This window comes from Talpa europaea, assembly GCF_964194135.1.
Source record: "Talpa europaea genome assembly, chromosome: 8".
In the NCBI taxonomy this organism is placed as follows: Eukaryota; Metazoa; Chordata; class Mammalia; order Eulipotyphla; family Talpidae; genus Talpa; species Talpa europaea.
The window spans coordinates 45,813,369-45,826,567 of record NC_140075.1 but is presented as its reverse complement, the minus strand read 5'-3'; the positions used below and the strand labels follow the sequence as shown (position 1 = coordinate 45,826,567).

Here is a 13,199-nt window from a genome sequence, read left to right as displayed (position 1 = left end):
ATAGACTGATAATTATTCAAAACACAAGTTTAAAATAAAAAATATTAAGTAATTTTTTTATGATAGAACATTTATCATGTATTTTGGGCATCTTTTGTAAAAGTAGTGTGGTGATGCAATGTTTCTTGAATTTCTTGAGTTACAAATACAGATTTGTGTGTTTCTTCATCTGTAGAATGACATAAACAATTTTATTTCAGGTGACTCTAAGTAGAGACTGCAGTGCTTATTTGATGGCACATATAAAAGATTTAGGACTTTGTCCTTAGAGCAGAAGTAAGTCATTGAAATATGTTATGCAGGAGGGTAATATTTTCAAGTTTGCATTTTGAAAAAGTTGTATTATGGATATCGAACTTATTGCAGTCCTTTGGGTAATAAGTGATGGTATCTTGGAACTGATGTCATGGAGCCAGATGATGGGCAGAGTCCCTAGATGTTTAGGGATAATTTGACAGGGCTTGGTGATAGGTTGGATATCAGAGGTGAGATAATAGAAGATATTAAGGTATTATAAACTACTGTAAAACTTGTTTATTTATTAACTATTTATGCATGCAAGAGCTGGGGTACAGGCCAGAGATGTGGGGGTGAGAGGATTCACCAGAGACAGTGGGGAACAGAACAGGCAGATTGACTGAAGCACACTGCTGAGGGGAGCAGCAGGCGAGTCAGGAGAGGTCTGCTGTGCCATGTGGGTAGCTCTCTTGCTGGCTGGAGATTGAACTTGTGCTGCAGAGGCTGCAGATTGCTTCATAGTGTGGTGCTTAACCCCTTGTGCCACCAGGGTGGCCCAAAACTTGTTTATTTTTTAAAAGATTTATTTTTATATATTTATGCATATAAGAACTGGGGTATAGGCCAGAGCTCCAGGGGGTGAGAAGATTCACCAGAGACACAGTGGGGAGCAGAACAGGCGGATTTATTGAAATACACTGCTGAGGGGAGTAATGGGCGAGATGGGAGAGGTCTGCTGTGCCATGTGGGTTAGCTCCCTGGCTGGGGATCGAACTCATACTGCAATGGCTGGCTATAGCTTGATAACACTGAGACTTTAACCCCTGTGCCACCAGGGAGGCCCTATAAAACTTGTCTAAATGATTATGTAGTGAAAGGTTGGTTTTGAAAATGTTTAAAAATGAAACAATTGCTTGAATTAATAAATCTGTATAGTAGAATTTTCAAAGACTGAAAATTATGTTTATGAAGAATTTTTAACAGTTGGGGAAATGCCTATGTATAATAAAGCAGAATGTGAAGTTATTTATAATGTTTGGTCTTAACTATATACAATTAACAATAGTGAAGTATGATAATTATCAGAAATGACTCTCATTTTGACATATAGACACCTCAAGAAGAACATATTGTTAATGGTCCAGAACTCCTGAGGAAAAAGCGTACAACTTCAGCTGAAAGAAATACTTGTCAGCTTTATATTCAGACTGATCATCTGTTCTTTAAATATTATGGAACACGTGAGGCTGTGATTGCCCAGGTATTTGTAATATTGTTACTATTTTAAGAGTTTTCATTATACCTACATTTTCCTCTAAAAATTAAAGTTAGTGCATATCTGCTTTGGGAAAAAAAAGTATGTATTTTCAATTGTGATATGATAAACTGTGTAAGATAGGTACACAGATAATGAAGGACCTATTAGGATTTTTTAGTGTCATTCAAAAGAGATGTGTAAGAAAATGATTTCATAAAGGACATGACACTGGATGTTAGGGTTGAATTTTCATTTGGACTTTAAAGAGGGTGGAAAAGTAGAGGAATTCTTCCAATAAGAAATAATCTAATTTCTATTCGGTATTGAAAACTTTACTTATCGTTTCTAAGTCACATTACTTGTATTTATACCTTCTCAATGCTCATTCAACTGTAATTTTTTGGGAGATATTCAGAATATTGAAGGTATCCAGTGAGAGTTTGATGATTCGTTTTGACTCCTAGAATTGAGGCCGAGGGGATGATGGTGCCGATACTATAAATGGTGAATTCATTTTGGTGGTGGTGGTGATAAACTTAATTTTAGACATATTTAAAGCCAGATGTCATTCCTTAGGATATTAAAAATATAGAACTTGTGAGCTTACTGCATGGAATTCAGGGGTTTAAAAGAAGGTTAAAATAATGGGAGAGAATGAAATCAAAAGGAGAGACACTAGTGACTGATACTGGTATATGGTAAATAGGACGAGGAGAAACTAGTGGGTAAAACATAGAACAGTTAAAAGAGTTTAGCGATCAAATAGCATTAGCTAAAGGAGAAACAAATTAAAAAAATGCATCACTAATACTGTCACGTTGCAGAGCTATCAAAGAGAATGACTACTATGTGTTAGTTAGATGGGTACCTTTTCACAATATGTATCAAAGCATCATGACGTACATTTTAAATACTTTATCATTTTATTTGCCAGTTATACCTCAATTCTGAATAAAGGTGCAAAGTACCATTCATTTTTATTTGCTAGAACATTACTGATAAACTTTCAGCAAGTTTTTGATAGAGTTGTGAGGGTAAAAGCATTGTGAATAATAAGGAATGGGTTGGCAGAAGCAAAGAGGTTTTCAAATATATGAAAAATAGATAAGTATGAATATTTGGGGGTGAGTGGAGGCTGGTGAATATATGAGCAAATTAGGGAGAGAAAAATGATCTAGTAGAGACGCAGTGTAATATATGAGAGAAAGAAAATTGTATGTGAAACAGTGTTCTTGATGATTCAATAGGGAATTGGGGTCAGGAATTAAGAAAAGTTACCTTTAAGGAAGTGTTTCCCTTTGAGGAAGATATAAATGGATAAATATAGAAAAATTTAAGTGAAAGAGAAGATGAACTCTCCAGAGTATGAAGTGTAATCATCTGTGGGAAAATGTTTGAACTACTGCTGTTGGGAATGGAGTAGAAACAGTGAGAAATGGGTAGGGGCTTGATTACTAAGCCAAACTAACATTGGCATGATTTTATAGTGGACCCTAATGTTTGCTAACCTGGACTACTTTTGAAATTATTGTTCGTGCTTCTCTTTGACTATCATGTTTATATAATTTATTTTAAAATAATTTTGAAAGTTCAAATATATGTTTTCACATAATGGCAGCAAGAGTACTCTTTGTTAATGGAGGTGGCAAGATTATATACAGTAGAGAGTTTAGTTGTGAGTCAGCTAGGTAAACAGGATCTTTTCATGTTCTTTTACAATTTTTATCTCCTTTTAAAATATAGCAAAATCTGAATATATTTTCTTTATATTTATGTAACTTCTTCCTTCTAGAATAAAGCTCTGTAACTTGATAGGAATTTTCTCTATTATCTCACCACTCTATCTCCAGCACCTACACAGTGCCTGGTAGATAGAAAGTGGTCAACAAAATGTACAGAATGTGTACTAGTGCTGCAGTAGAAACACTAAAGTCAGCAAATGACTGATGTCTTCATATTATCAGGAAAGATCTTATAGAAGATGTTTGAGCTGAGTCTGAAGAATAAGTATTCTCTAGGCATAAGAAAACAGCATGTGAGAAGGCATGGAGCTTTGTGAAACAAAGCTTTTTATGACTGAAGCAAGAGTGCATGTTTGTTTTTGGTTAGAGAAGAATCTGGAAAAGGCATAGAATCTTCCTTTAGCTCCAGCTCACTAATCTTTTTTTATCCAGTTTATGTTGTAAACAACATTTTAAAATTTGAATGTGGTGGAACATGAATAATTCTTGATTTGGGAAATTGTAACTCAAATCTTTTCACATTTCAGTATTGCCTCTAAAATGTACTTTTTTTTTTTTAATTGATAGATATCCAGTCATGTTAAAGCAATTGATACAATTTACCAGACCACAGACTTCTCTGGGATCCGTAACATCAGTTTCATGGTGAAACGCATAAGAGTAAGGAATTTCAGTAGCTAAAACATTAAAAAAGAGCAACAATAAATGCCGTGTTTACACAAAGTAAAATGCTTGCTTTTTATTTCATCATTATGCATTAAAGAGTTTGAGTTCTGTGTACTGATGCAGTTTATCTTTACTCTTGGCTTACACACACACACACACACACACAAATATGAGAATACATGGGTTTATGATTTAAAATAAAATTGAAATTTATAGGACTTTAATTTGGACTACAAAAGAAGTATAGTATGAACAGCATGCTAGTTGGAAAGCCTTAACCTCTCCAAATCTATAGATATAATACTTGATATTTTCCATCTTGGTATCATTCCCCTGTTTCTTAAGATTTGACATGTGCAATATTTTTTTCAGCATGTGTTCCATTTGATTCTCCAGGGTTGGGAAGGACAGATACAGTGGTTGATACAATTGAAATTTGGAAAAAACATTTAGCACTATCTTTTCTTAAAATACATAGTGCATACTACCATATCTCAATTTTGGAGAGGTTCTTCAGGAAAGAAACTCATATTTTTCTAAACTAATTTGACCTTGTACCTTTTTTGTATTAACATCAACTGAAACTCCAAAGAGCTATAGAACACATTTTGAGGAGGGTTGATTCAGAGCCACAGAGTTACTGATATTAGTTTTAATGTTTAAATAGTAAGAAAACATTCAATTACTTACAAAATCAGGCTAAATGAAAAATTTTCTAAATATGAATTCTTTCATTGCTTATAGCTTTTAAGAATTTGAATTTATAAACTAGATAATCTGAGTTTAAAAATTTAATTTAACAGAAGTCTTACCGTAGGGTTTCTTTGTATTTGTGCTTCTATTTTTCTTAAAATATGATTGAGTAGATTATAATTTTAGTGCACAGATGTTACATATGTAATAATATAGCTAAAGGTAGTCCTTACTTTTAGATGTGGTATGATTAAATTTTAAATTGTGTGTTTTAAGGTGAAATATAATATATATTATAAGAACTATTCATAATCAATTGCTTTCGTGTATTTTGAGAGTAATGTGAACCTTTAAATGAGCAAGTAAAAGTGAGAAGTGGTATAAGTATTGGTGTTTAGTAGGTAGAGCAATAAAGTGCCAAGTAGTAAAAAATAGGGAACCCCTGGAAAAATTTAAGTGAAGCACATTTTTTGAGTAAAATTATTTGCATTGCAAAGAATTGCATGTGTATAAATGTGACAGTTGTTTCCAGGCTTTTAACTGAGATTGAAATTTTAGTTTAGATCTCCTCTAGTAAATGAATTGAAATTTGTATTAGCAAATATTTAAATATTAATCATCTCATTTTTAATAGAGGTAACTAAAATATAAGGTTCAATTTTTACTTGTAGCCTATATTATAGAATTACATTTCTATGTTTAATGGTAAAAAACTATCTACAACATGTTACTAAGCATAGGCTGTTTATAATATATAGTGTACTTGCTTTTGGATTTTTGGGTATGTGTATTAGATGACCATTACTGGTTGCTTTTGGTTTATTGTTAATGGATAAACCACGTATTTTAAAATCTCTACTTAGGCAGTTGCTCCTCAGTGGTGGTTTTGCCATTCTGCTTCTAAGCTCTTGGTTTTATTGAAGGGTCTGGATCCTAAAAGGATCATACTTTTCATTTAATCCTTTTCTTACAACTGACATTTTCAGTAGACTGAGGTTTGCCTTTTAAAAAATGTTTACTTTCATACTTATCCCTTTTAATCTCTGTCAACAATCTTGAATATAATTCTCTGAACTTACTTGCTGAAAGCCAAATTGTTTTAGGATTTCAAAGGGTAGGCAGTTGTTTCGGAAAGGAGACAGCAACTAATAAATGAAAGCTTTTGTTTAGAAGTTTGGAATCAAAACCCACTATTCTTCAGATTGTGAAGGAGGAACTTGCGCCAGGAGTATAATAGCTAAGTATTAGAAGAAACATTCTTCTGATGAACAGTAAGAAAAAGGAATTGTCAGTTAAAAGAAAATAAACTTCTTGTCCACATTTTCAGGGTAAAAAACTGATCTTGCAGTTAGTTGGGTTTGACTCATATGACTCTCTAGGCAAGGAGAACCAAGATAAAAATTTGTCTGTTTTATGTTGTAGTAATTAGCTAAAACACAGGGTTTTATGTCCTTATACCACATCACCATATATATGTAGGAGATCAGCACTAAAAGACTTGCTCAGAAAATTAAATTTGAGAACCATACTTACTTTATTAGAAGTTTGGAATAAAACTTGTTTTTCCATCACAAGTGTTCAGAAGTCTGGTGAATACTTGCTCAGAAATTTAACATATTCAGTTTTAATTCCCTTACCTGCATTCTTGATGTCTAAGATCAGCTCAGGGATGGGGGCAGTGGGCACAACTGTAGAAGGCTTAATTCTAGCCTGATTGAATCATTTCGTCCAGGAGGATGCAGGAGATTAGTAGAAACTTAACACTAAGGTCCTGCTAATATTAATTGCCTATTTATGATTGTTTGCATTTTAGATCAACACAACTGCTGATGAAAAGGACCCAACAAATCCCTTCCGTTTCCCAAATATTGGTGTGGAGAAGTTTCTGGAATTGAATTCAGAACAGAATCATGATGACTACTGTTTGGCCTATGTCTTCACAGACCGAGATTTTGATGATGGTGTTCTTGGTCTGGCTTGGGTTGGAGCACCTTCAGGTAGTCTGTCTCTGTCTTGACTTAACACTTGAAACAAAAGCAATTTTTTGGGCAGTTTGAATTTTATAGAATACAGGAGAAAAGGATGCCTATACAATATCTTAATTTACACTACTTGGGATAGGTGAGATTCATAAACATAATATAATTTTAAAAAAGATGAGTCTGTTTTTTATTTTGAAAATGATTACTTACAGGGAGATATTCCAATATTTGGTACAGTTAGTAGCTGAAATGAATAATTTTATGATGGAAAGGTAATTCTTAGTTTTGAAACCAAAAGCAAAAGGAATATTGGGAACAATTATTTTTTGTATCTTATTTTAATGATATCTCAACCATCATTTGTAATGTTGTTCATTTTATTGAAGCAGCCAGCATTTGGCTCTTACTTGTATATGAAAATGTTGGGGCATATTATTGGGGATCTTTGTCTAAGACTTTCCTTTCTCTGTTTAAATCTCCAACTCCAGCTCCTTTTTCTAAAACTTCTGAAAAGGGGCTAGCTAGGGATAGAAGAAAGGGGTGCCAGAGTGGGAAAGAGAGATCTTTGTTCCTTTAACTCAACTTTTTCTAGTATAAAGCATCTGCCTGGATATAACATCAACAGCTAGCTTTCTTCTTCAATCCTTTGCCTGCAGACTAGCTAAATTGAGTTTTATATTTAACCTACATTTTATTTTTTTTAATAAGGAACTTTATATATTTGGTCTTATTGATCATTACAATACCCTTCTGAAGGTGAAGTATTATTACCTGCTTTCTACAGATGAGGAAACTTGGTTTCAGAGACTTTGTGACCAACTTACTATCACACAAAACCTCGAATCTGGACCTTTTGACTCCAGGATCAGTGCATTTGGTAGTTATTTTACTAGGTAATATATATTATAACATCCTAGCTTTCTCTTTCTAAGACATTTCTAATAAATTAAAATGTTTTCTGCATCTTAGTAGATGTTTTATGGACTCCATTTCCTTTTTTCCTAGGAAAGAGGACTTATAAAATAATATTACTCTATAATATGTAGATATCATTTTGGGTTATTATGACATAATGGGAAGAGCATTAGATTGGGAGCTAAGAGACAGGGTTCTTGTCTGTTTTGTCTCTATAAATTCAGATACAGCCTTTTGCTTGATCTTGTTTATTTTTCCATAGTAATTTCTTCTGTCTTTACCCTTCCTTTGAGACTTCATATTTCTGCCTAGATCGCAGTAATGCTTACTTGTTATCTTGTTTTTATTTTAAATAATTTTTTATAGCTGATCTATTCATTCAGTTTGTCATCTGTTAGTGTTTTTTAATCTTTGTTTTATTTTGATTTGGCTTAATTTATTTAGATTCTTATTTATTTAACTTAATTTCATTTAAATCTGTAGGTATGGTGGTGGGAAGGATTTTGTCATTTTGTTAATTTTCACAGAATAGTTACTCAAATCATAGCTATAGTTTTTCTCACTGACTCAGCTACTCTGGGAAAAGCAATTGAATAGTAGGTTTCCTATTTCTAAGTCTTTCTTTATACTACTTTTTATTCTCATTTAATGTGATATTATAGTTGGACCCAGCCTTGAGTTTCCTTAATGAGGAAAATAATACCTCCTACCCAACTCCATAATAAGTAGAAACGTGTGTGAACTGGGCTAGCTGGGGGCTCCTACTTAAAATTATTGATATATAGGACCTAGAAGAGACCCAAAAAGGGTCGTCTGGTCTCCAGAACAAAGTTAATCTTGTATATGAATCTAAAAAGATTGAACTTTTTTTTCCCCTAGTATAAAGAAAGTTCTGTGGTAAATAGGTAGCTTCAGCATTTAGAAACTGAAACATTGGTTCCTTAACAAAGTAAATGTTGTATTTTTGATAATCCTTTGGTTCTGCTTCATTTGCTGCACCCTTTTAACTCATCATTTGAGGGGCCATTTTTTTTTTGGTTTGTTTATTAAGATACATTCTGCTCATATATTGTTCATATGAATGTTAATCAGTTAATGAATGGGCCTCAGTTTGGTTAGGTCATTGGATAAGGCTGGCTCTGGAATTCATCTCTTTAATTAAATTCTGAACCTCTGACCTCAGTATTCCTCTATGAAGATTATTTTGTCAAAGTTGTCTTCTTTTATTTTTTTTTTTAGTTCAGAAATTTTTGCGTACTAGTACTTCAAGACATATACAGAGCTCAACATGGAGTTCTGAAGATAACCTAGAGCCTATTGATCTTAATCTGTTACAGTGTGTAAGTCTAATTACAAGGCTAGAAGAATTATATCATTAGAATATTTAACAAGACAGTTAATATTGGCATTTTGTGCAGGTTTGGATTGTCCCTTGCAGGAAGTTTGACATCTCTGTTCCCTACCCATTACATTTGACTACTGCTTCTCAGGCATGAAAGACAAGAGTGTTCTTCACATTTCCTAATAACCTCTCTGGGAGTGCTGCTACTATCTGGTTCAGAATTACTGCCCAGATAAATATTGTGTGGTCACACTACTATTTAGGTGTTTAGGTCTGTTCACATCAAAACTGTATTTATGGAGTCTTTCAAGGTATTTTATTAGCCATGGAGTTTTCTTTTCTTTGATGGGTTGTCTATTTTAAAGTTTAGGACTGATATTCTGTGACTTTAGCTCTCAGACAATCCTGGAGAAAGAAAATGTTATGTTTCTTTGCTGATCATTGAGTCATCCATTCATCAACAATTGCTTTTTGACTTAAATAGAAAACATTTTACCCTTCTCATTGTTAATTCACAATTTGTATTTTTTAAGGATGACTGTAGTAAAATCTTAAATTTATTATATAAATCAATTACTGAACAAGTAATGGTTTAGGTAGAGGTATATGTGATATTGTATCACTTAACTAAGTTTCAGGCATATCGAAATTAGTATCTTTTTTTTTAAAGGTTTATTTATTTATTTATTCATTCATTTATTTATTTATTTATACAAGAACTGGAGTACAGGCCAGATGTGCGGGAGGGTGAGAGAATTCACCAGAGACAGAGCTGGGAACAGAACAGGCAGACTGATGAAATATACTGCTGAGGGGAGCAGCGGGCGCGACAGGAGAGGTCTGCCGCACCATGTGGGCAGACCTTGCTGGTTGGCTGGGATCAAACTGGTGCTGCAGAGGCTGCGGACAGCTTCACAGCACGGTGCTCAACCACCTGCGCCACCAGGGGAGGCCCTTGAAATTAGTTTTTTTTAACAAATTGAAGCCTAGTTTATAAAATTAGATACAGCATTTTACTTCTTCCTGTATAATTGAGTTATCCCATATGCTATTAGTCTGTAAGAAATATTAAACTTTCCTATAAGCAATAGTCACTAAAATCAAAAGCACTTGTTTAAGTTAGGTAATGTATGAATCACGAAGATTTCATTTCAGCAAATTTATATATGATCTTTTGTTTAGATACATCTTAAAAATACAGAAGACTATATTATCAGAGTTTGTAATACACTATTCACTTTTTTTTAACTGATAAGGATTTGCAGTGTGGAGTCTGCTTAATTCAAGTTTGACAGTACCGAAATGGAACAATTTGCATATGGCAAATCTTCACTAAGGCAGGATATTAATTTACTATTTTTTTAAAATTATAATATATAGAATATAATTATTATACATATACTGCTTCTTCATATCTTTTCTAGTATCTAGAAATACTGATAAGAGTCGTTAGAACTTATCTCCAAAAGTAGAAGTAGCTTAAGAAAATTTATTAAATATTAATAAATCTTTGTTTTCTTTCTATTCAGTTCTGTGTAGAAAAGATACTAAGTTTTGAATATCATAAGGTTTTCAAACCTTTGCTGCTTACAGTCTGCATTTGGCTTAGTCTTTCAGTTTTTCTGTGAAGTACATTATTTCAGCTTCCTTCCTAAGTTATAATAGTAATTCAAATTTATATTTTGCTGCCATATATTTTGTAACATAAAAAGGAATAAGGCAGCAGTTTTACTGCATGTCATTCTTTCAGATCTGTTTTAAATTGCTTTCTATTATCTGTTTTCTCAGGGATTATGCATATTAACATTTTTAATGGTTTAATGACTTGTTTGTTAACTTTGCATAGAGAAAGCTAATGTGAAATAATATGACTGTTCATCAGAATATCCCAAGCCATTTGATTATATTTTAGTAAAAATTGAAACCTTTTCAATATGAATGTAAACTAAATAACTGCTCACCAAAATCTTACAGATTTTTAAGAGACTATATGGTCTTGTTAGTATAGTGTGTACATAGGCATGGATTGACCAGTGGTTTCATGTTTTGCAATTTTTGATATTAACTCTCTTTAAATATGAGAGCACTTTCATTTTGGTATTAAGTTCTTAAGTTTCTGTTAATGGAAACATAAACTAAAAAATGATTTCATATACATAAATGGAAATCTGGGTTTTCTTTTATTTGTTTATTTTATGTATATTTTACATTATTGTTCATTTTTGTACAATTTTGCTTTCTTCTCTCAGGTGTGGTCCTTATAGAATTCCCACCACTAATTCACCCATGCGCCATCGCCATAGTCCCTTGTGGTCTTCCCTTTCCAGTTTTGATCCCTCTCCTTCTTGCTCCCCTGCAGAATATCTCTGATTTATAGCTGCCTGCTTATTTTTTTTTTCTATTTATTGTTATTATTTTTCACCCCTGGTCCCTTATTTGGTTCCCCTATATTCCTCCTGTAAGTGGAACCATTCGATATTTTTCTTTTTTCTTCTGGCTTGTTTCACTGAGCATAATCCCTTCTAGCTCCATCCATGTTGCTGTGAATGTCATGAGTATATCTTTTTTGATTGCTGAACAGTATTCCATTGTGTATATATACCACCTCTTCTTGATTCAGTCATGTGTTTTTGGGTATTTGGGTTGTTTCCAAGTCTTACCTATTATGAATAGTGCTGCAGTAAACATAGGGGTGCAGGTATCCTTTTGAATGAGTGTTTTTTTGTCCTTTGGGTAGATCCCTAGGAGTGGAATTGCTGGGTAGCTCCATTTTTAGTAGTTTGAGGAACTTCCACACAGCTCTCCATAGTGTTTGGACCAGTTTGCATTCCTACCAGCAGTGCAGGAGAGTTCCTTTTTCTCCAGATCCTCACCAACATTTGTTTTTGTTAGTGTTTTTGATATGTGCCATTCTCACTGGCATAAGGTGGTATCTCATTGTGGTTTTGATTTGCATTTCCCTGAATATAAAGGATATTGAACATTTTTTCATTTGCTTATTGGCCATTTGCATTTCCTCTCTGCAGAAGTTTCTTTTTTAGCTCTTCTGCTCATTTTTTGACTGGATTGTTGGGTTTTCTTTTAAAAACTGAAAGTATTCTCAAAACACATTGGAAAATAATTCAATTATTTGAGCTTATTTTTGAAAAAAGTCCAAACCTATCAAAACTTTGAGAGTTAAAGAGTGAACTCCTGATAATCAGTTAAGATTTTGCCACATTTATTCTCTTTCTTTCTACCCCTTCTCTTTCCTTACCCTTCCTTTTTTTAATATCTGTGTGACATAATTCTTTTCCCCAGCTTTTTTGAGGCATAACTGTCAGTTAAAATTGTTGGATATTAAAAGTGCACATAGTGATGATTTAACATTAGTATAGATTGTGACAGGATCCCCCTTCCAGTTAACTGTGTATCATCACTCCACATATTTACCTTTTTTTCATGGGTGAGAATGTTTAAGTTATATTCGGCCAATTTAATTAATACAATATAGTGTTTTTAACTATTGTCAACATGTTATGCATTAGATGCTCAGATCTTATTCATTTAATAACTGAAAATTGATACCCTTTACTCCCTATTTCTCTATCCATCCCCCTCCCCAAACAACCACCATTAATATTTTTTATGAAAATATGTAATTAATCCTGGGAATTTCTTTAAATATGTGCCATTAAAACTTTTATTTCAAATACTTTCTGAATGTTAGACTAAACAAACTTTGAGTATTTGATATATATGGGTGCCAATGAAAATATGACATATTTTTAATTTAATGTAGTGTATATTAGAGAATCTTTTTTGATGGGAAATAGAGGCTAACGTAGCCATATTTTGTTCTGAATTAGGAAGCTCTGGAGGAATATGTGAAAAAAGTAAGCTCTATTCAGATGGTAAGAGGAAGTCCTTAAACACTGGAATTATTACTGTTCAGAACTATGGGTCTCATGTGCCCCCCAAAGTCTCTCACATTACTTTTGCTCATGAAGTTGGACATAACTTTGGATCTCCAGTAAGTATTGCCTAATTACTAGAATTTAAAAAAGTTATTAACCTAACTTTTATGTTGAGTGATTTTTGTTCTTGTTGCTTATAGTGAAAACAAGTACATATGAATATTTAGGGTTTTAAAACAAATTTTATTGATGTGACATTGATTTATAATATGTTTCAAGTATATGTTTTCTGACTCTAGAACAGTATCTAGTACATGATTTATTCAAATATTTGTTGAATTAGAATCACATTTCATTGTTTAAAGTTCACTTTGAATTTTTGTTTTTAGCTTGGTTTCTGTTAAAGTGTTATTGCAATTTATACTAGATTTGTCTTTTTCCACTATGGAATGGTATTGCTATTTTAAA

At 32.9% G+C, this 13,199-nt stretch overlaps 1 protein-coding gene across 2 annotated transcripts in view; it reads left to right on the top strand.

The window, feature by feature from the left end:
• The window catches only part of ADAM10 (ADAM metallopeptidase domain 10), a gene marked incomplete at both ends in the record, with an annotated part of 90,210 nt that overhangs the window by 53,542 nt on the left and 23,469 nt on the right, over positions 1-13,199 (top strand). Inside the window, 4 exons of one of the 2 annotated variants that reach the window (XM_084240834.1) lie at positions 1,349-1,498; positions 3,805-3,897; positions 6,410-6,593; positions 12,684-12,847. In XM_084240834.1, the coding sequence (XP_084096960.1) occupies positions 1,349-1,498; positions 3,805-3,897; positions 6,410-6,593; positions 12,684-12,847 (591 nt within the window). The remainder of the gene's footprint in view (positions 1-1,348; positions 1,499-3,804; positions 3,898-6,409; positions 6,594-12,683; positions 12,848-13,199) is intronic. The other variant, XM_084240835.1, reaches the window with a different exon arrangement.